Here is a 25,087-nt window from a genome sequence, read left to right on the forward strand (position 1 = left end):
AGTCACTTCTCACTCCCCTCTCCCCTAATCCCCTGGCAACCACTAATCTACTTTCTGTTCCTATGGAATTGCTTAACCTGGACATTTCATAGAAGTGGAATCATATAGTAAGTGACCTTTTGTTGTCTAGTTTGTCTATTTTTAAACTTTATATAAGAAAATGCCAAACTGTTTTTGCAAAATGGTTGTACCAATTCATACTTCTACCATTAATGCTTAAGGGTTCCCACTGTTTCATATACTTATGCACACTTGGTTTTGTCACTTTAAGCCACTTTTCATGTATAATGGTATCTCACTGTGATTTTATTTTGCATTTCCATAATTAACAATGAGATTAAAGTATTTTTTTCATGTATTGATTAGCCATTTGGATTGCTTATGTCTCTTAGCCATTTTTCAGTCATATTATCTTTTTATTTTCTTGTTTGCTGGAGTTCTTTAAATGTTCTGAATCCAAGCCCTTTGTCAGTTTTATTTTTTTAATTTTTTTGAAGATTAGCCCTGAGCTAATATCTGCTGCCAATCCTCCTCCTTTTGCTGAGGAAGACCAGCCCTGAGCCAACATCCATGCCCATCTTCCTCTACTTCATATGTGGGACACCTGCCACAGCATGGCCTGCCAAGCGGTGCCATGTCTGCACCCAGGATCCAAACCAGCAAACCCTCAGCTGCAGAAGCACAATGTGCCAACCACTGCGCCACTAGGCCAGCCCCCCTTTGTCAGTTTTAAGTGTTATAATTATCTTCTCCCACTTTGTGGCTTGCCTTTTCATGATATCTTTTGATGACTAGAAATTTTTAATTTTAACGTAGTCAAATTTATTAATCTTTTCATGCCCTTTTAAAAAATGAAGGTATATTGAGCCAGTCCAGTGGCGTAGTGGTTGGGTTTGCATGATCCACTTTGGCGGCCTGGGGTTTGTGGGTTTGGATCCCAGGTGCAGACCTGCATACTGCTTGTCAGGCCATGCTGTGGCGGCATCCCACATACAAGTGGAGGAGGATTGGCACAGATATAGCTCAGGAATAATCTTCCTCAAGCAAAATGAGGAAGATTGGCAACAGATGTTGGCTCAAGGCCAATCTTCCTCATGCTGATGCCCCCCCCAAAAGGTATTCTCCTGTGTACCTTCTAAAAGTTTAGTATTTTATCTTTCACATTTAAATCTACAATTCATGTATCAAATCATCACATTGTACACTTTAAATATCTTACAATTTTATTTGTCAATTATACCTTACCAGCACTGAAAAAAAATCTACAATTCATCTGGAATTGATTTTTGTGAAGTAAGAGCTAAGTCTTTCAATTTCTCCATATGGACACCCAATTTTCCTAGTGTCACTTCTGTCATAAATCAAGTGGCCATATATGTATGGATTTATTTCTGGAATCTTCTTTTTCCTTCCCCTATATTTATTCTTCCCTTCAATATTCCTTTTTTAAGTTAAGGGTATCATCACTCATTAATCACCCAAGCAGGAAATCTGGAGACAATCAATTCTAATACCTGCTGACTTAACCTTATAATTTTTTCTCATATTCATATATTTTCTCCATTTATAACACTCCCTCACATCGTGACAATGGCAACAGCCTCTTAACTGGTGTTCTAGCTGCCAGTGTATCCTTATTTTTGTACTCCCAAGCACCCTGGACATATATACAGTACAGCCCTTTGCGTAGTAGGTGAACGTTGACTGTCCCCTGTGGACACTGCTTCCCCTGCAGCTCTCTTAAGAGAGGACTGTTTGCTTTCACACACTCCTTTGTAACACTGGGCCTAGAGGTCAGGGAGGTATCCTGCTCCTCATGTTCTCTTCCAGACACTCTCCAGCCCTACTCCTCTCTTGAAATCAAGACTAATATATTGAATTACGCACACTGGTGTCTAGAAGGCATCTCAAACTTAATATATTTAAGGGTCTCAAAGGATTGGAAGTCCTGGAATCAAATGATTGTTTTTGGGGGGATGAGGATTCTAGATGGCACAAGGCAGAAAGACTGGAGGTAGTGCTAGAGGGCAGGAAGAATGAAAGTAAAATTATGGAGGTGAGGTCTAAACTATAGGTGTAGGGCATAAGTGACTCAGGTGGCATGGAAGAGAAGCTCACTGGAAGACAGGAGTTCCAAGAACTGAAAGTCCTAAGAACTGAAAAGATCAACTATGAGTGTATCGAAATCATCAAGAACAAGAGAGGAAGAACTGAAGAGCAACAGTAATCAAGAGCTAAGATATTTACAGCTGCAACAGTAGGTAGTAAGTGATATAATTTAATTGTATAAGATTCAAGATGTTGGAGTATTAGAAAGAAGAGAGAGAGAATAATGAAAAGACAAGGAGGACACCTACTTGTGCTTTCAGGGCCAATGGTATAAAGTTATAGGGCAGGCAAGAGCTAACACTTGAGAAGGCTGTAGGACAACCAGTGTTCTAACCCCTCCCTCACTCCCGGGATTCCATCAGAACAAGATTAAGCATATAGGAGGTTTTTCTGATAATGGACTATGAATTCCAGGAAGTATACTGTAAGGGTTTCAAGAGTCAGAGAGGGATGAGAAAAAGGGACAGAGATTTATACGAATTAAGAGTGTAGGAGATGGGAGGGACAGGTACATGGGGGTTCCTGTGTGGACTGACATAAACAGAGATAAGGGATAATGAAATCAGCCCTAGTGGATTCAAGGCAGATAGAGATGAGGAGGCTATAAGCATTAGGGAGGAAAGAGGAGTGGATTAGTGGGGCTTGCTCTTGACCCTGGGTGACAGGGGCTGAAGGCTTAAGAAAGACATACTCCTAGTCCCAGTATACTAGTTTAAAATCAGATGATATATAACAAAATTCATATTAAATACACATGCCCACTGACCTGTTAATCTTATTCTGAAAATTAATACAGTATATTCCATGACTCAGCAATTCCATGCCTACATATAAATCCTAGACAGTCTTTGTACATATATATAAAAAGAATATGAGGGGGGCTGGCCCTGTGGCCAAGCGGTTAAGTTCGCACGCTCTGCTGCAGGCGGCCCAGTGTTTCGTTGGTTCGAATCCTGGGCGCGGACATGGCACTGCTCATCAAGCCACGCTGAGGCAGCGTCCCACATGCCACAACTAGAAGGACCCACAACGAAGAATATACAACTATGTACCAGGGGGCTTTGGGGAGAAAAAGGAAAAAAAATAAAATCTTTAAAAAAAAAAAAAAGAATATGAGGAAGCATGCTTGTTGCAGAATTGACTATAACTGTGAAAAACTGAAAACAATCTAAATGTCTGTACTCTTTACCAATTAATACCTCAACTCCAAATTCATCCTTCAATACCAGCTCTGTGATAAAGGAGAGAGTTCCTTTAAGCAATTTTCCTTTACAGCAAGCACAATGTTAAACTTTCTCAGTAGGAGGTGCTAGAGGGACACTGAAGGAAGAGGCTCTCGGTGCAGTTTCAGCAACTGCATCATCAGTCAGTGGTGTGGGAGTGAGACGTGCAGGGATGCTCGGACCCAGTCACACGGTGGCAACCTTGTACCCCTATGCTGAACTGGTGATCCCCTTTCCACAGCAAGCACACTGTGTGCTCCAGGCACGCCCACACTGGTGCTCTGGTTCCCTCTGGTCTGTTCCATACTCCACACCCTGGGGTTTGTCTTCCATTTCGTTTCTGAGGCTTAAAAGACACGTCATGCCTCCTACTCACAGCGGCACCTCCACTTTCTGTGCAGGCCTGCACACTGGTTGTGGCTTGCCAGTGCTCCAGAGGGCTGCTTCCTGATTGTTCCCTGTCAGTGCATCAGCTCTGGCCTGGGCAAACCAGCACACATCTCTGCTATCCAGTGGGCTGCAACTACACCTTCTCTAACAAGGTCTGAATCCAGTTGAGAGAGCCTTCCTACCAGGTTTGTTCTTCCCTAGGTACTTTTCCAAAGCTCTATGGCACCCTTATAGAGTTCTCTTACATCTTAAAATTACTCTTTTATTGTTCTAGTTAATAATTCTATTACACTTCACCTGTTTAAGCCACTGTGCGATTTCTGTCTCCTGATTAGGCCCAGGGTGATACAATGTTCATCAATAATAAAATAAATCCATACACTGTGGTAGAGTCACACAATAGATACTCTATAGGCAATAAAACAAATGAACTAACTTCTGGTTTCTGGTCTGGTGGGTCAGGAGTTTAGAGGTTGCTGCTCCATCCTAACAACAAGCAAAAAGCTGAACAAGCTGAAAAACAAACAATTCTTCTTAGATCCGTGAGGGAAGTGAAGTCACGGAGCAAACCGCTGCCCCCTGAACAAGAGAGACAGACAGGTGGATACGGAGAATCACAACGTACCCGAGCAGAAACCCATGAGTAGAAACCTCCACGGGAACCAGTGCCAAGGTAGGAAAACCTGACCTATAACAAATGAATTGCTGGAGGTGCACCGTGCACAAATTTGAGTGTTAAAAACCCCTGGGGGATGCAGTCATAGAAGGGTCCTCACACTATTGTGAATTTTACATATAGAAGTTCTACCAGGTCCTCACAGTAAATATGTGAGAAAACCAAGTCTCAGAACCAGAGTCAGATATGACAGAAATACTGGAATTATCAGAGCAAGAATTTCTTTTTTAATCTATGATAAATATGCTAAGGGCTTTAATGGAAAAAGTAGGCAACATGCAAGAGCAGATGAATAAAGTAAGCAGAGACGGAAATTCTAAGAAAGAATCAAAAAGAAATGTTGGAGGTGAAAAACATTGTAACAGCATGAAGAATGCCTTTGAAGGCTTCATTAGTAGAACTGACACAGCTGAGAAAAGAATCTCTGACCTTGAGGATATGACACTAGAACTGACAAAACTAAAAAGCAAAGAGAAAAAAAACGGCCCTGAAATAAATAGAACAGAATATCCAAGAATGTGGGACAACTACAAAAGATGTAACATATATGTAATGGGAATACCAGAAGGAGAAAAAATAAAGAAAGAAATAGAAGAAATATTTGAAACAATAATGACTGAGAACTTCCCCACATTAATGTCAGACACTGAAACACAGATCCAGGAAGCTTACAGAACAGCAAGCAGGATTAAATGCCATAAAACTATACCTAGGCATGTGATATTCAAACTTCAGAAAATCAAAGATAAAGAAAAAATCCTGAAAGAAGCCAGAGGGGGAAAAAACATTACCTATAGAGGAGCAAAGATAAGAATTATACCTGACTTCTCAGAAACCATGCAAGCAAGAAGAGAGTGGAGTAAAATATTTAAAAGTGTTCAGAGGTCAGCCTAGTGGTGTAATGGTTAAGTTTGTACTCTCTGCTTTGGCGGCCTGGGGTTTGCTGGTTTGGATCATGGGCATGGACCTACACAGTGCTCATCAAGCCATGCTTTGGTGGTATCCCACAGAGAACTATAAGGACTTAGAACTAAGATATACAACTATGTACTGGGGCTTTGGGGAGGAAAAAAAAGCGGTGGTGGGGGGAAACCTCACCAACTTAAAATTCTGTACCCTGCAAAACTATCCTTCCAAAGGGAAGAAGAAATAAAGATTTCTCAGACAAACAAATTGAGGGAATCTGTCACCAGCAGACCTGCCTTACACCTTAAGAAACCAGAAAAAGAGCAAATTAAACTCAAAGTAAGCAGATTGAATAGAAATAATAAATACTAGAACACAAATCAATGAACTTGAAAACAAGAAATCAACAGAGAAAATGAACAAAACCAAAAGCTGGTTCTTTGAAAAGATCAACAAAATGGATAAGCCTGTAGTCAGGCTAACTAAGAAAAAAAGAGAGAAGACACAAATCACTAACATCAGAAATGAAAGAGGGGATATCATTACAGATTTCTATAGACATTGAAAGGATAATAAAGGAATATTATCAACAATCTATGCTCATAAATTTAATAAGCTAGATTAAATACACTAATTCCTTAAAAAACAAAATCTGCCAAAATTCACACAAGAAGAAACAGATAATCTGAACAGGCTAAATCTATTTAAAGAAATTTAACCACAAATTAAGTACCTTCCAAAACAGAAAGCACCAGGCCCAGATAGGTTCACTGGTGAATTCTACCAAACGTTCAGGAAGAAATTATACCAATTCTCTGCAATCACTTCCAGAGGATACGAGCAGAGAGAACACTTCCTAACTTATTCTATGAGACCACCATTGTCCTAATACCAAAACCAAACAAAGACATTACAAGAAAGGAAAAACACAGACCAATATCTCTCATGAACACAAACACAAAATCCTCAACAAAATATTAGCAAATCAAATCCAACAATGCATAAAAGGAATTATATACCATAACCAAGTGGGATTTATCCCACGTATGCAAGGCTGGTACAACATTTGAAAACCAGTTAATGTAATCCATCACATCAACAGGCTAAAGAAGGAAAATCAAATTATCACATCAACAGATGCAGAAAAAGCATTTGACAAAATCCAAAACTTATTCATGATAAAGAAATCTCTCAGCAAATTAGGAATAGAAGGAAATTCCTCAACTTGATAAAGAACATCTACAAAAAACCTACCACTAACATCATACTTAATGGTGAGAAACTCAAAGCTTTCCCGCCAAGTTCAGGAAAATGGCATGGATGTACCTTCTTACCACTGTTTTTCACCATCTTACTGAAAGTCCTTGCTAATGCAATGGGATAAGAAAAGGACATAAAAGGAATACAGATTAGGGGGGAGAAATAAAACTGTCTTTGTTCACAGATGATGATGGCCTATGTAGAAAACTCAAAAAAACCGACAAAAAGCCTCCTAGAACTAATAAGCAATTAGAGCAAGGTTGCAAGATATAAGGTTAATGTACAAAAGTCAATAGTTTAGGGGCTGGCCCCGTGGCTGAGTGGTTAAGTTCGCGCGCTCCGCTGCAGGCGGCCCAGTGTTTCGTTGGTTCGAATCCTGGGCGCGGACATGGCACTACTCATCAGACCACGCTGAGGCAGCATCCCACATGCCACAACTAGAAGGACCCGCAACGAAGAATATACAACTATGTACCGGGGGACTTTGGGGAGAAAAAGGAAAAAAAAAAAAAAAAAAAAAGTCAATAGTTTACTATACACCATCAGTGAACAAGTGGAATTTGAAATTAAAAACATATTTCCATTTACATTAGCATGCCCAAAAATGAAATAGTTAGGTATAAATCTAACAAAATGTGTACAAGATCTATATGAGGAAAACTACAAAACTCTGATGAGAGGTATCACAGAAGAACTACATAAACGGAGAGATATTCATATTCATAGATAGAAACACTCAATATTGTCAAGATGTCAGTTCTTCCCAACTTGATCTATAGATTCAATGCAATCACAATCAAAGTCTCAGCAAATTATTTTATGGATATCAACAAACTGATTCTAAAGTGTATATGGAGAAGCAAAAGACCTAGAATAGCAAACTCAATATTGAAGGAGAACAACAAAGTTGGAGGAATGATACTACTCAATTTCAAGACTTAGTATAAAGCTACAGTAGTCAAGACTTTCAAGAAAAAGAATAGATTAATGAAATAGAATAGAGAGCCAGAAATAGACCCACATAAATGTAGTCAATTGATTTTTGACAAAGAAGCAAAAGCAACACAATGGGAAAAAGACAATCTTTTCAATAAACAGTGCTGGAACATCTAAACATCCACATGTAAAAAAATGAACCTAACAGACACTTTCATAAAAATTAACTCAAATTTTAAAATTTCAAAAGTTAACTCAAAATTAATCACAGACTTAAACATAAAACTCAAAACTATAAAACTCCTAGAAGATAACATAGGAGAAAACCTTGATGACCTTGGTTATGGCAATGAACACCAAAGGTACAATTCATGAAAGAAATAATTGACAAGCTGGTCTTCATTAAAATTAAAAACTTCTGCTCTACAAAAGAGAATGAGAAAACAAGCCATAGAGAAAAAAATATTTATAAAATATATCTGATAAAGGACTGTTATCCAAAATATGCAAAGAACACTTAAAACTCAACAATAAAAAATAAACAACCTGATTAAAAAATAGGCAAAAGATCTGAACAGACACCTCATCAAAGAAGATATACAGATGGCAAGTAAGCATATGAAAAGATGTTCAACATCATATGTCATTAGGGATATGCAAATTGAGACAACAATGAGGTACCATTATACACCTATTAGAATGGTCAAATTCCAAAACAGTGACAACACCAAATGCTAACAAGGATGTGGAGCAACAGACACCTTCATTCGTTGCTGGTGGGAATGCAAAATGGTACAGCCATTTTGGAAGACAGTTTGTCAGTTTCTTATAAAATGAAATCCTTAGCCATCCGATCTAGCAATCACGCTCCATATTTACCCAAATGAGATGAAAACTTACGTCCACACAAAAATCTGCACACAGATATTTAAAATAACTTTATTCATAATTGCCAAAACTCAGAAGCACCAAGATGTCCTTCATAAACTGTGGTGCATCCAGACAATGGACTATTATTCAGCACTAAAAGGAAACGAGCTATTAAGCCTTGATAAGATCATGGAGGAAGCTTAATACATATTACTAAGTTAAATAAGCCAATATGAAAAGGCTACGTACTGTATGATTCCAACTATATGACATTCTAGAAAAGGCAAAACTATGGAGGTGGTGAAAAGATTAGTGGATTCCCCAGGAGAGGGAGGGATGAACAGCAGAGCACAGATGATTTTTAGGGTAGCGAAACTATGTAGTATTCTGATACTACAATGGTAGATACATGTCATTATAGATATGTCACAGCCCATAGAATGTATAACACCAAGCGTGAACCCTAATGTAAACTATGGACTTTGGGTGAGAATGTGTCAATGTCGGTTCACTCACTGTAACACACGTACCACTCTGGTGGGAGATATTGATGGTGGGGGAAGTCGTGCACATGTGGGGACACGGTATACGGGAACTCTCTATGCTTTCTGGTCAATTCTGCTGTGAATCTAAAATTGCTCTAAAACAAAAAGTTTATTAATTTAAAAACACAACGAACTAGGAAGGTTCCACTTCCAGAATGGCAGAGTAAGTACCTACTGAACTGACCTTACTGTAGTTGTAATTTACTTATATATAATAAATATTTAATATCAAACTGAACTGTATGGAATAAATGGACCTACTTTCAAATCAACAGGCCTCCTATTAGTCAACAGATTCCAGACTTTAAAGTAAAGTTAAAGAGTCTTAAAACTTCATGTGGACCCAAATATCAGGATGCGCAAGATTTGAGGATATAGTTCTCAAACGATGTGAAGTTTGAGCTGTGTGGAACAAGTAGCACTGCCTTTCTCAACACCTGGGTAAGTAAAGAGTCTACAGCTATGATTGGGCTTTTAAGTCAATTCTTCCTCCCTGGATCTGAGGCCTGCCTGGATGTTCTGCAGTGATTTGGGGAGAGACGATAAGGATGACAGCTAACATTTATGGACTACTAAGCATGTTACACATATTAACGCTAAGATAGAGTCCACAGACCCAGGTAGGCTGAAAGGGCCAGATGATGTTCTCAATCAAAGCCACTTGGGTAGGGGGGATTTAGTCCTAAACTCTAACTGTCAGGAATCTAAATAGAGAGATAATCATCTCAGAGGGGAGCAGTCAGTAGTAATTACTGCCCAGTATTCACATTACAGCTATAAAACTATGTACAAGGTCTAGACATGCTAAATTTATTTCCATATGATGAAAAATCTAGGTCAGATATAAACTGAGTTTTTACAAAGTTCCGGGTAGAATGTGCTACCTAATCTAACACATAACCCGTCAATTTTTGGGGGGAAAGTATCTAAGCAAAATGAGAGCTTTGCTTTAAAGGCCCAGTGGGTCTCCAATTTCCTGGGTCCCCCGGTGCTCTTGGTGGTGTCTTCCAATGTGAGAGTTAGTGTCTGAGTTTTACTGATTCTTGGAAAAGGGCCATGAGCACACTGAATGGCTGGATCTGAACCCAGTAAAGTGTCTCTTCTCCCAAAGACAAAGATCAATTTCGGAATCACCAGACCCTCAGGGTGCTCAAACAACTACTCCACATGTACCCTCACTTTCTCCCTCCAAAGACACAGTAAACCGTGAGCAAGGAGACATTCCAAGTGGAATAGATCTGTCTTACTTGGCTTGATGTCAAACTCTTTCACTGCTTTGGTACTCTCTTATTGCCCAAAGACAGCAAGGCTCATGGCTTACCAAACCCAGGTAGCAAGCTCTAAACAGCTTCCTATGGTTTCAAGCCTGCTCCATTTCCATTACCCCTGCATCTGGAAATTCCACTGCAAACAGTGTAGTAATGGACAGTGTAGCAGTGCAGCAACTCCTTGAGCAAAGCTGAGTCCCCTCAGATGCAAAAATTATATGTCTAGACCAAAATATATGTCTAAATGAGGTCTTCACCCTCATAGTTTTTATACAGTCCTCAGTTAGAGTCAAGCAAATCAGTCCTTATATTGTCTGGAGGAGCCTATGGCTCCAGGTGGAGCAGAGTCTGCATGCATGAGATCATTTGCTTCAATTCCAATATGTGAAATCAATGTCAACATGAAACAAATATTCCTCTCACTTTTGTTGTCTCCTGTTCCAATAGAGGGAAAGTTATCAGGAGTCCCATGAGGCAGAAAACCGTCTCTGTGAGCCCTGATCCTTGGGCATGGTAGGACAGAACATTAATGGAGCCCTCATCACATGGCCCTAATGACTGGAGCCATAACACACTAGAACAGAGGCCGTGGACCCAGGATACATACCTGGCCCCAAGATATGTACAAGACCAAAAGGAATGTTGACAGATCAAGGCAAGAAACAACTAACAGTCAAAAATAGACTGAACACATTCTCCCATAGAAAGCATGCCCATGAGCTCTGCATGCTTCAGTCAGCGGAGTGAAGAGACAATGTAATATGCTGAACTGTGCAAAGTGAGAAGAGGGAAAGAAACTGGGCATCTGCGGCCATTCTTTCATTTCACCTTTCTTAACCTTCAAGCACTCACCTGTGTGGCCATGGAGAGGTGAGTGCGGCCGCTGTAGTGTAGGTGATGTGCTAGAGGTCACAATCAAACTCTTTCGGTTACTTGTCCGACAACTGCAATGAAAACACAAATGTCAGTTATAAGAGGGCCACACCATGGGCCCAGAGACCTTGAATGGCTATGGAGTAACAAAAGAGTGACACCACTCCATGGGCTGAGCAGTATACTGTTTAAACTGAACTGGGTCAGCAATTACTGTTTGCACCAGTGAGATTTCAACATACATTGTGTTCCATCTTAGGATAACTTGTGCCATTGTATTGACTTTTATCTTATATTGCCATTGTACTTTTCCAATGTTTAGGTTTTGCTTTCCAAGCAAACACAATGAGCTCCTTAAGGGTAACAATCATGTCTTAAATGGTATCTAGTGCAGAATGCCCACTGCAAATTTGATTTAGAAAACAAAAAATGCAAGTCATAAATACTCTCATATCTCATAGAACTTAATGTTTCTGCAATAAAAATGAAACTATTAACTTAATCTATGAAATTTATCTTTAAAAAACGGCTTAATCAATGAATTAAGTAATATTCTCATTTCACCATAAATTTCAAAACAGTCCTGGGTTTCTTCTATAAAGCTGGCTTTCCATTATGTTAATGCCTGAGGCTTTTTCTTGTGGTTGAAGAAACCAGATCACGATAAAAAGCCATTTTGTGCTATACCTGCTACCGAAAAGTGCGTATAGATTTATTTGAAAGTCAGCCCATCTTTTAAAGGCACAGGGGTGCCTGGCATTTATGTTCATCCAAACAAATATTTACTAAACACCAACTATGCACCAGGCACTGTTCTAGATGCTAGGGAAGCAGTAGGGAACAAGAGAAAGTCTCTGTCCTCAAACTGGAGTAACTAGTGCTGTGAAGAAAGAGAGAGAGGAGAGAATGTTCAAGAAACAGCAGAGAAGTCGAGTCGCGGGGGAAGAGGGGAGAATGATAGGAAAAGAAGTAGGTTATAGAAGCTATGGGGCTGGCCACAGCCAAACTCTGTAGGGCTGACAGAGTGTCACAAAGAACTATTGGGATTGTGATGAGAAACCTCTGGAAGGATTGAGCTCAATCTCAAGAATGAGATTATGATTAGAAATGATAAGCACTTTTGTCCAAGAAACTGTTAGGACTAATCTAATCACGTCTAACAGCCTCATTACCTCAGTCACCATTAAATGTCTAAGCCTCCCATTCTCTAATTTGACACGGTCTCCCTCTACTCCTTGCAACTGAGTTGCAACTTGCATCTATTTTGCAACTGCACTCGGGCAGCTGAAGGGGACTGAAGAAAAGCTCAAAATCATCTGGCTGGCATCTCCTTATATTTATGATGATGAATGTCAAGTGTGTCTTGTCAACCACGCTACATTTACATAGGAAATGTGCTCTCTCTCTCCCCAAAACAACTAATTCACATCTTCTCAAACGTCCAGCACTCCTTCTCCAAATCTCACCCTCATCTGTTGACTTTTTTATTCAAGTGGGGGTAAAAAGAACACAACACAAAAAGAAGTACTACTTATTCCTGCCATAAAAATCTATTAGCTTAAATCCGTATCCATATACTTTCCTATCTGTAATAGCAGAAGGAAAGACCGCGCTCCTGTCAAAGCCAACTCCCCCGACTCCCCATTCCAGAAGTCTGCACCTGCATTGCCCTCCTCTTCCCATGCCATGAATTTCTACTTCCCATTGGATCATTCTCATCATCATAAAAACACGCTGTCACTTCTAAAAATAAAAATAAAAACTTTCATAGAGCTCCCCCAAGTGGTCCATTTCTTTGCTCCTCGGTCTAGGAAAAATTCCATGTAGGGGTTCCGTACTTGTCATCTTCACATCCTCATTTCCTATTCTCTCTGTAGCCTACTCTAGGCAGTCATCCCCATCTTGCCACTGAAACCCCTGCTATCAAAGTCACCAATGAGAATGGTCAATTCTCAGTCCTTATCTTATGTAACCTTTTAACATCATTTGACAGTCACAATTCCCTTTTTTTAAAAAAAAGAACTGGGATATAACTTACATTTTATAAAATATATAGATCTTAAATGCTCTGTTAAATGAGCCTTGACAATTGTATTCACCCACACAACAATATCCAAAACAAGAGGCAGAATAGTTCTATTATCCCAGAAAGTTCCCATGTGCCCCTTGCCAGTCAATCTCCTGTCCCACAGCCACTTTCTTCTATCACCATATATTAATTGTGTTTTGTTGGATTTCCTATAAGTAGAATTACACACACTACGTATTTTTTTGTGTTTTGCTTCTTTTGTTCAACCTAATATCTGTGTAAATCTTCTTGAGATACTTCTCTTTAGTTTCTAGGACAGGATTCTTTCCTGGTTTTCCTCCTACCTTACTAACTGCTCATTTTTCATTTTCCTTTGCTTGTTTCTTCTCTTCCTGACCTCTAAATCATTTAGTACTCCAGGACCCAGATCTGAAATATCTTTTCTTCTCTCCCTAAACAACGTTTTTTTTTTTCCAGTTTCATAGCTTTAAATCTATGATGCTGATGATACCCAGCTTTTTATTGCTAACTCTGTGCTCTCTTCTCTGAGCACGAGACTCACATATCCAAATGCCTACTTGACATCTCCAACTGGATGTCTAAAAGGCACCTCAAACTTAATATTTGCAAAAGAGAGCTCTTGAATTTCCCTCTAAAACCTGCTACTCCTCCCTATGTTGGTACCATTACATGGCACCACCATTCATCCAGATGTTCAAGCAAACACCTATGAATTATTGTTGATTCTTCTCTTTTCTTCACACCCATGTCCAAAACAACCAGGAAGTCCTGTGCATTATACCTTTAAAATATATCCTCAGTCCAAATAATTCTCATTACCTCTATTACTACTACCACCCCAGTTCAAGTCTATAAAAGATTTCTGAATGATCTTCTTTCCACTTTGGTTCTTCCTGCTCACCCTCCTGCCCCCACCAGTCTATTCATCACCCATCAGCTGGAGGAATAGCTGAAAAACCACAGATGAGATCAAGTGAATTCCTACTTAAAAACTCTCAGTGGCTTCCCATAACATTTGGAATATAATTCAGACTCCTTACCGTGGCCATTTAAATTAATCCTACTGTAAAGAATCTATTTTTTCCTAGTCAAGATTCTTTTTTTTTCCCCTTTTTAAGATTTTATTTTTCCTTTTTCTCCCAAAGCCCCCCGGTACATAGTTGTTCATTTTTAGTTGTGGGTCCTTCTAGCTGTGGTATGTGGAATGCCGCCTCAGCATGGCTTGATGAGCAGTGCCATGTCCGCGCCCAGGATTTGAACTGGCAAAACCCTGGGCTGCCAAAGCAGAGAGCAAGAACTTAACCACTCGGCCACAGGCTGGCCCCCTAGTCAAGATTCTTGATAAGGTTTTGCCTTTCGGGTTTTCTTTAAAAGAAACATAGTATGTTTATTCAGCCCTTATCCTAAGAGCAAATAAGATATAAATATTCTCAAGAAAATAAACTCTAGGCCCTTCAGTTTTGAACATGAGAAATTTTACAGAATATACACATGAAACCACACTGACCCTTGGAAAGCTTACCCAGACCAAGGGAATCCTGAGCAGAAAGATATCTCAAAGACTTCTGTACTTCGGCTCACACCACTTCCCTCAACAGATATGCCCTCCCTCCTTGACTTACCCAAATCTACCTGTTCCTTAGGGACCATGAGCTCAAATGAGGTGTTGTGTGAATTCTCGTTTATTCTTTCAAGCAGGAAGATGTCTCTCCTTTCTCTGAACACCTTTAGCAAGTGTGGCTTATACTGCTCATGTTCTTAGCATCAGTGTAGCACAGTAGAAAGAAACAGGGCTTTGGAATTAGAAGATCCAAGTTTGAGATTGGCTGTTTGACTTTGAGCAAGTCTCATAAATCCTCATGTTTTGGTGTTTTCAAATATAAAATGAAGATAATATAAACCTTACATGTCATTGTGGACTCCTCTTTCTCTCATATATCAACCCATCGTAACTCTTGTTGGCTTTAACATCAAAATATATCCCAAATCTGATCATTTCTCACTTCTTTCACCACTACCACCTTGGACCAAGTCACCACCATCTCTTATCTGAATTAAGTAAAATAGCTTCCTCATTGATATTCCTGCTTCCTCCACTCTTGTTCCGCTATAATTTGTTCCCAACAAAACACCCTTTAAAATATAAATCAGAAAAGACTTCCACTTCCAACCATGATGGAGTAACAAGTAATAGATTTACCCTCTTATCTTATACAACTAATAAGCCAGACAAAAACATGAAACAATTTTCAGACAGTGGACAACAAGCAGTGCAGGACAGTGATCACTAAGAGACATGAAACAAACAAGGTGAGTCTTATGATTGCCTGAGCTTACTATCTGGAAAGACTTCATAGCAACAGCACAGGGAGGAGGTGACCCACACAGAGCCTGGCAGTCTCCCTGAGTTAAGGAAACCACCCAAGAAAAAGAGCAGGTGGAACACTCCTTGGTGCTCACACAAAGTCAGGAATAGTGTGTGATCCTACTACCCAGAGGGGAAAAACCTAGTCATTCAAGGGACAGTGGCAAGGAAAAATTAGTCCCAAATGCTACTCTGGTCCCACCTAATAAAACTTAAAAGCAATCCTCAAAAAGATTAAACTATTTCCAAGCAACTTAACTGCATCCTAGAAGAAGGCTCAAAAATATTGAAAGGAATAAAAAATATCCAACACACAACAAGGTCAAATTTGCAGTGTTTTGTATGTAATAAAAAATTACTAGGCATAGAAAAAAGCAGGAAAATATGACCCATAACGAGGGGGGGAATGAACAGACCTAGAGATGACAGAGATGATCGAACTAGTAGAAGAGAACATTAAAATCATTAGAACTATCCTGCATATTTTCAGTAAGGTATAGAAAAGTATGAGCATGTTAAGGAGAGATTATGGATGATATTTAAAAAACCCAAACAGAATTTCTGGAGGTTAAAAGAGTGTCAGATGAAAGTTAAACTGGATGGCATTAACAGGAGATGAGGCACTACAGAAGAAAACGTTAGCGCACCTAGATACAGCAAGAGAAGGGATGCAAAATGAAACAAAGACAAAGAAATTTTTTAAAATGGAAAGAGCAACAGTGAGCTGTGGGACAACATCAAGCAGACTAGATTTGTAATTTAAGTCTCTGAAAGGGAGGAAGGGAGAAAAAATACTCGAAAAAATAATTGCTGAAAAATTTCCAAATTTCTTGATAATTATAAACTCACATATCCAAGAGGCCCAATGAATCCAAAGCACAAGAAACATGAAGAAAGGTACACCAAAGCACATCATAATCAAATTACTTAAAACTAGTGATAAAGAGACAAGCCTAAGAGCAGTCAGATAGAAAAATCACATAACTCACAGAAGAACAAAGGTAGTGACAACAGACTTCTTTTTGGGAAAAGGATGCAATTCAGAAGACAGTTGACGAAATCTCTCAAAGTACTGAACCTAGAATTCAAATACCAAGCAGAAGTATCTATCAAAAAGGTAGTCAAAATAAAGACTTCTTCAGACATATAAAAGCTGAAATAATCCATTGCCAACAGGCCTGCACTATAATAAATGTTAACGGAAGTCCTTCAGGTAGAAGGAATACGGTACCAGATGGAAATCTGGATCAATACAAAGGAAAGAAAACTTCCAGAAATGGTAAATATGTGGGTAAATATCAATCATTTGTTTTTATTTTTAAAATCTCTTTAAAAAATAATTGAGTTTTAAAAGATACATAATCATTTACCGTGAAGTTTACAACATAAGCAGATATAAATGAAGGACAGCCACAGCACCAAGGCTGGAGGGAAGAAGGGAAGTGCACTGTCGTGAGGCTCTTACCTTAGATGTGAAGTGGCTGACAAATAGAAATAGCAAGCAATAGGATATATTAGAGTATATGAGAAAGCCATTTAGTGTAAACCTAATTCGGCCTGTTTTTTTTCAAAAGGGCCAGACTGTGGCGTTGAGCATGCATTATGTATCTGCTTTAAACATTTCCTATGCAAGAACAAATGGCCTTAAGATAAAGGTGTAACTTCCCCCCACATTGGTATTTCCTTAGGGATAAGCATCTTCCCTTAGGCTAGGAACTGATTGCTGTGCTCGCCTGTGACCACCCAGCTCGGGACAACAGACCTGCCACCCTGCTGTGTTCACCGAGATAGCAGACCTACCTGCTGTTTCCATCAATCGCTGTGCTGACAGAGCAGTCTCACGACTACTGTAAAAGGGACATTTCACTCATATGTGAAACATCCTGTTTGGGGGTATATAACCACTCTGTGCACCCCACTTCTTCGGTGCCCTTTCTTCCTTCGGGAAGAAAGGCACTGGGCCATTGTCCTCAGATTTTAGCTCAGAATAAACTCCCCCAAATTTTCATTTATAGATTGGTTACGGATTATTTTCGTCGACATGGTCTAATATTACTTGAAGGTAAACTGTGACAAGTTAAAATTTTACATGATAAACATTAATGCAACTACTAAAAAAGAAAAATGAAGAACTATAGTTAATAAGACAACAAAGGAAATAAAATGGAATCATAAAAAATGCTCAATCCAAAAGAAGGTAGAAAAAGAAAAAAGGGAGAACAAGTACAGCTGGGCCAAATAGAAAATAAATAGCAAGATAATAGATTTAAATCCAATTACACCAATAATAATGTAAAATGTAAATGTTCTAAATACAAATTCAGTTAAGGCAGAGACTATAAGAATGGATAAAATAGCAAGACCCAAGTGTTTGCTATTTATTATTTGTGACAACCCAAAACTAGAAACCACCTCAAATGTCCACTGACACATGAGTGATAAACAAGTCATAAGATATCCATACAATGGACTACTTACTACTCAGCAATAAAAAGGAAGGAGCTATTGATTCACACAATGGATGAACCTCAAATAATTATGCTGAAAGCAAGATGGCACACATAAAAGAGTACATAGGAACAATTCTAGTCACATCAAATTCAAGAAAATGCTAACAAACCCATAGTGACAGATAACAGATTAGTGGTTGCCCAACCAGAGACAGGAGAGGGATTACAAAGAGGCATGAGGACATTTTGGGAAATTACAGATATGCTCATCATCTTGACTATGCTAATGGCTTCACAGACATATACATATATCAAAACCCATCAAATTGTATGTTTTAAATATGTACAGTCTATACTTCAATCACACCTCAATAAAGCTGTAAAAGAAATTTTTTTTTAACGTAAGTAATATCAAAATCACTTTTCTGCTTAAAATTCTCCCTGTCTCACTTAAGAGCAAAAGTCCATGTTCTTACAATGGCCTACAAGGCTTTAAATGGTCTGGATCTCCACTACCTCATTCCGTTACTCACTCTTTACTCCAGCTATACCGGCCTCCCTACTTTCCTCAGAACATGCTGAGCATGCCACTGCCTCAGGGCCTTCACAAATGACATTTCCTATTTCTGTGTTTCCCCCCAGAGAGCCTCACAGCTTGCTCTCTCCTTATTCAACTCTTTGTTCAAGTACAGTCTTCTCAGTGAATTTTTCCCTGATCATTCTATTTAAAACTGTAAACCCCTCCCAAATTCTCTATCCTCCTTCCTGATATATTTTTCTCAACTGCACTTACTACTATCTAACATACAATATATTTTGCGAATTCATTTTGTCTGTTGTCTCTCTTCCCATCAGAATCTAAGCTCTACGAGGTAGGGCTTGTGCATGCTTTGTTTACTGCTGTATTCCTCAACGCCTAGAACACTGCCTGGCACATGGTAGGCTCTCAATAAATATTTGTGAAATGAATGAATGGATGAGTATGATCTGTTACAACGATTAAAATAAGATATTGGTACGCCTGCCACGTGTAAGGTATATTAAACCATTATGCCTAAACTCCTTGTGTATGAAAATGAAGACCTCCTGAAACTGCAAGGGCAGATAATTGATTCTAATTTCATTTGCCATGATATTACTTAAAATTTAAAATAAAATCCAAAACACTAAAGATCATATTTCCAGGCCACACGCCTTTCTATGAAGGTACATATAATCTCACTTGACAAATCTGCAACAGCTGCCAGGGGAAAAAAAAGTCAGACACCCTGGTACAGAAGCCATGACTCAGCTGAGATCCAAAACAAGGAACTGGCTATTTTTCCATTTCAACAGGCTCTAGACATTTCCCCAGGATCCTAGAAGATAAAGTGCAGGTCTTAACTCTTTCATCCCAGTAAGATGAAAGTACCGGATATTTGCAGAGCCAGCCACACTAACTCTCAGCTGATGGGAAAGAAACTGGAAGCCCCTTGATCTGATGCTCTGCGGCCTATTGCAGGGACTGGTTAAAGTAGACTGCTGCCCAACACCATCCCAGTCACTTGGTCACTCAGAACAATGCTGGCATTTCACCATGCTCCACCATGCTCATGTGGACAGTGGGAGCAAGGACTAAGATAACCTGTGCAATCTCTGTGATACTGTTGAATTGTGGCCATATTTCGAGAGTTCCGAGCCTTCAAAAATCCCTCCTTCCAGCAATTAGCAGGTACTCAAATCTGACTCCCTGCAGGGGCTGCCGTAAATTTATTTAGGAAGCCTCCTTCCCAGTCTGCAGCGATATAGAGTACAGAGTAGGATGCATGGTTGCAGACGCCTCAGGCCTCTCCAATCTCCCAGTCCCAGAAGTCCAGCAGCCCCTAGGAATTTGACCACTCAGTAAATGGCTAGAGCATTTGGCTAGCCCTTTACTTTCTTTCAGAATTTAGAAGGAGGAAAAGACCCCTTCTGTTTCATTAAATGTGATCAATAAAATAGAGAAGAATCTGGGGCCATTTAAGGTCAAGCACTTCCAGATGTTATTTCAAAGTAACAACTAGGATGACGTCCCTGTAAAGACTGAGAAGCTACAGTGGGAGAAAATACATGTTCTCTCAGTCAATAAAGGGTGCTGCTCAGAGATAAATCCATTATTTATCTTTTGCCTGGATTATCCTAACAAGTCTCTCTGGTTTACTCCTGTCTCCTACTCCCAGTCTGTTCTCAACACAAGCAGCCACAGTGATCCCTTTACAGCACAAGTCAGATGATTTCACTCATCTGCCCAAAGGCTAATTTCTCAGGGGGATGCCCAGCTCCCAGGACCATTGCACCAATTGTTACCTCTGCCTGGAATGTCCTTCCCCCGGCTATACTATGGCAAAATCCCTTACCTCTTTCAGGACTTGACTCAAATGTCACTGTCCCAGTTTCTCTACATAATACCACGACTTACTCTCCCCTAATCCCCTGTACTCTACCTGTTTTTTGGATGGGAGCTCTTCTTGGATTAATTATTTTTTAACCCCTGCTTCACTGGCTTGAAAATGATACATTCTACTTTATTTTCTTTTTTAAAAAACTATTATTATTAAGTTTTAACAGGTACTCTTGTCTTAACAATGTCTAAGGTTAACCTGCGTCTCAACTCTCCTGAGCAAAATTAAAAGATCTTAACTCCAATTCTCCTCTACCCGCCTCCAACTTACACGTTATTTGGTTCAGTATTTCAGGTCTATCTTGCTTTTATATTGCCAAATTAGTAATTATTATTGTTTTATATGATAATCGCTTGATTTGACTTACTCATATATTTTCTAGTTTCTTTGCTCAGTGTTCTCTTTTGGATCTCATACCTTTCTTCTTTCTTTCTGAAATATATCTCTTAGCAATTATTTCAAAGAGAATCTGATAGTGACAAACCTTCTCAATTTCAGTGTTTGCCTGAAAATGTCTTTATTTTGCTCACTGACTTTCGATGATAATTTAGCCTCTTGTTGAGAGTAACTTTTTTCTCAATACCTTAAAGATGTTATTCCCTTGTCTTATGGCTCCTGTTATTGCTGTTGAGAACTTGCTCTTAGGATTGTTGTTCCTTTGTAGCTAATTTTTCCTTTCTCTCTGGTTGCTTTTTTTTTTTACCATTAACTTTATTTTCCAGTATAACTCGCATACTAGAGAATTCAACCTTTTAAAGTGTACAATTCGGTGGGTTTTAGTACACTCTTAAGGCTGTGTGACCATCATTGCTATCTAATTCCAGAAGGTTGTCATTACCCTGGAAGAACCACTGTACCCACAAGCAGTCACTCCCCATTCTAGCTCTCCCTACCCTACCCAACTCTGCTCAGCCCCAATACACTTTCTGTCTCTATGGATTCACCTATTCTGGATATTTCACAGAAAGGAATCATACATTATGCAGCCTTTTATGTCTGGCTTCTTTCACTTAGCATAATGTTTTCAAGTTTCACTCATGTTGTAGTATTTATAAGAACGTCATTTCTTTTTACAATAATATTCCATACTATGAATATGCCACATTTTGTTTATGCATTCATAAATTAATGGATACTTGGGCTGTTTCTACTTTACGGCTATTTTAAATGATGCTGCTATGAACATCTGCACATTTGTGTACACATATGTTTTCAATTTTCTTGGGTGAACTTCCTTGTTGAGCTCATTTATAAGAGCTCTTTCAGCTTTTGTGGATTCCTGAGAGTTCTCTAGTTCCTTTTAAGACCTCTGTAAAAACTGCAATTTTACTGTAATGTATCTAGATAGAGATTTATTTCTACCTATTCTGCTTCACGATATTATTTTGTTTGTTTCTAATCAGTTCTGAAAGGTCTCAGTCATTATCTCTAGGAATATCACCTTTCCCCCATTTCTCTATATTCTGTTGGACCTCCATATTGCATCTTCCATATTTCTTAGCTCTCACTGTTTACATCTTTCCATCTCTGTGCTGCACTCCAGATAAAATTTTACTAACTTTGTCCACAGCTCTACTATTTAACCTGTTGAACTTTAAAATTCAATGATACAATATATTTAATTCCCTGTATTTGAATTGGGATTTTTCCAAAATACGTCTGGTCTTATAAATTAAATATAGGTCTTTTTTTCTCTCATTTTTGTTTCCTTCTTTTATAGATATATATTTTATATTTTTATATATATATATATATTTTTTTCCCCCTGAGGAAGATTAGCCCTGAGCTAACATCTGTTGCCAATCTTCCTCTCTTTTTGCCTGAGGAAGATTAGCCCTGAGCTAATATCTGTGCCAATCTTCCTCTACTTTATACATGGGTTACCACCACAGCATGGCTGACAAGTGGTGAAAGTCTATGCCTGGGATCCAAACCTGCAAACCTAGGCCACCAAAGCAGAGCGCACAAACTTAACTACTAGGCCACGGTGCTGGCCCCCTTCTTTTATATTTTTATTCATTTTAAATAGACTTATTTTATAGTCTTTATCCATAATGATACTTTCTGAAGTTCTTAGGGGTCTAGTCTTATTGTTTCTTTTTTACTGATTTTCACTTGTGGTGGATTGTTTCCTTGCATGGGCTATAATTTTGTACTGTGAACTCACCTTCAGTGAGCTTTATGGGAATCTTACACTACCTGATTTGAGGGTGTGCCATTTAAAAGAAATCTGACAGATCTGTCAGGGTTATTACCAGCCCAGAATCAGCTCCTAGACCACACATACAGTATAAACTCCAGTCCCCAAATTCAGTTGAATAAAGGCCTACAGTTAAAAATTCAAGGGTGACTTTCTTCTTTATTATTAAGAGCCTTAATTAAAACCCAGATGAGGCTAAAGAACTTCTCATCTCCTCTTGCCAGTGGGTAAACTGCTTTCCTAGCCCACTCCTGCATTGAGGGTAAAGCCCTTTGAGGGTCCTAACTATATGTGGGGTCTCAATTCTACCCTACTCTAGGGTCTCCCCACCCAAAACAAGCCCAAGGCCTCAACCTCTTTCCCCTCAAGGATATCAGGACTAGTACACCTCCTCCCTGGCCCCTTTCTTAGAAGTTCCAACGTGGGTTAGTACTGTTCAGATATTGTTTTCCCTCTTAGATTTATGTCCCTTGGGATTTTCCTCATGTTCTACTGAATTTACCTACGCATTTAAAACAATCATAACAGCTAATATTTATAAAGTGCTACTTGGGCACTGTCTAAAGCTCTACATGTAGTGTCTTATACCCTATGACATAGGTACTACTATTGTCTCTCCTTTTTACAGACAAGGAACCTGAAGCACAGAGAGGCTAAGCACCTTGCCCTAGGTCACAATAAGGGACTAACATTTTTTGAAAGCCTAATCTAACTCACATTCTCTTTGCCCCGGATCTTTTTCAATGTGGCGCTCTATCCTAAAGATGGTTCAGACGGCACATATCCAGAAAAACAAGGGCATTTTGTACAACCTAACTAACTTCAGGGGGAGAAAAGGGTGGGCAGATAAGATATCAAGTCCTACCCTAGGTGGGGATCTAATGCACAGCATGGTGACTATAGTTAGCAGTACTGTATTGTGTACAGTCATGTGCCACATAACAACGTTTTTGTTGATGAGCCATTGCATATATGATGGTGATCTCATAAGATTAGTACCATACAGCCTAAGTGTGTAGTAGGTTATACCATCTACGTTTGTGTAAGTACACTCTATGACATTCACACAATGAGAATTACCTAATGACGCATTTCTCAGAACACATCTCTGCATTAAGTGGCACATGACTGTACTTGAAAGTTGCTGTGAGAGTAGAGCTTTAATGTTCATACCTTAACAACATAACAATAAAATGGTAATTATGTGAGGTGAAGGAAGTATTAACTAACCTTATTGTGGTGAACATTTTGCAATAAAAACATGTATCAAATCATCACACTGTACATCTTAAACTTACACAATGTTATATGTCAATAATACCTCAATAAAGCTGGAAAAAGAGGGGAAAAAACCTACCCTAGGGATTGGAGCAGAACTTTGACACAGCCACGAATACTGGGGAGGAGACCTGCCATAGCAGAGACTCCGCAAAGACTATGCCCTCACTAAATTCTTGAGTCATGACCATCTTCACTATCGCCACCCCCAACTCTAAATCAAGGCACAGCAAAGACCTATCTTGATCCAGACAAAAAATAAAGAGGTACAGATCATCTCTGCCCTGGCCAATCCTGAATCCTTTCATTATGTTATAGCAGAAAAGACCACCAACAATGCAAAGGAAGCATGATTCAGCTCTAAGCATGTTGTAACAGCCAAACCTACAAGACTCCGCAACATGGTCCTGCAGCAATACCAACTTACAGTGAAGAGAAACAAACATGGGTCTAAAGCTCAAATGCCCAGAACGCTTGGAACAAATCAACAGTCTTAAAGCAAAAAACATGAGGAGAAGGGGAAACTGGCCAAATGTAAGCCAGTGCAATCTTGTCCCCTGGCATCATGCAACATAGTGGTAAGTTTCCCTAACATGGCAGCAGCAACACTTCCCCAACTCTAGTCTCAAGATGAAGAAAGAGCTGCCCATCACCTAGAAATCCAAATAATTCTGTCATTGGTGACTGTAGCTGACATTCACATGCCCAGAGTTCTAATCAAATAAACCTGGTAGTAGAGATGGGAGAGGAATTTAAAAGCCCAGAGTGGGCACTGCTTCAGAACCTGTGTACTCTAAGTGCGTCTATATTTCTAGTGCCCAGGACAGTGGCTGATACGTAGTTATTTGGATAAGCAATGAACGGGAGAGAATTGTCCTGTAATGCATTCTTAAACTCTCGCTAGGAAAGTGGCCAATGAGACTAAAGATTTTTTCTGTGAATGGAGTACACTTCCACTACAGAGGCCCTCCACAAATGTGGACCTTGGTAAAATGAGGACGTATAAGGCTATCCATGATTACATAGTGTCTGGGAAGTTGTTGTATATTTGGTTTGCCTTTACTAGTTCTCATGGCTTCTGGATTTCTTTGGAAGTTCCAAATTATAAGCCCACTTTCCAGGTTACATTTCCAGACCAGTTTGTTTGAGAGCTAGTGGTTAAAGGGAAATGCAAAATGTCTTATAATCACTCCATACGTTGGTCCAACATCCAGATTAAACTCTGCTTTAGTAACAATCCTTCTTTTCTGCTTCCTCCCTCAATAAGC

General features: G+C 39.3%; 1 protein-coding gene across 8 annotated transcripts in view; it reads right to left on the reverse strand.

Annotated features, from left to right (window-relative positions):
• Nucleotides 1-25,087, reverse strand: part of MAST2 (microtubule associated serine/threonine kinase 2) — a 210,724-nt gene that overhangs the window by 40,928 nt on the left and 144,709 nt on the right. For all 8 annotated transcript variants that reach the window (XM_046662031.1, XM_046662029.1, XM_046662030.1 and 5 more), the window contains one exon: nt 11,036-11,127. In XM_046662031.1, the coding sequence (XP_046517987.1) occupies nt 11,036-11,127 (92 nt within the window). The remainder of the gene's footprint in view (nt 1-11,035; nt 11,128-25,087) is intronic.

Source organism: Equus quagga, chromosome 5 (genome assembly GCF_021613505.1).
Source record: "Equus quagga isolate Etosha38 chromosome 5, UCLA_HA_Equagga_1.0, whole genome shotgun sequence".
In the NCBI taxonomy this organism is placed as follows: Eukaryota; Metazoa; Chordata; class Mammalia; order Perissodactyla; family Equidae; genus Equus; species Equus quagga.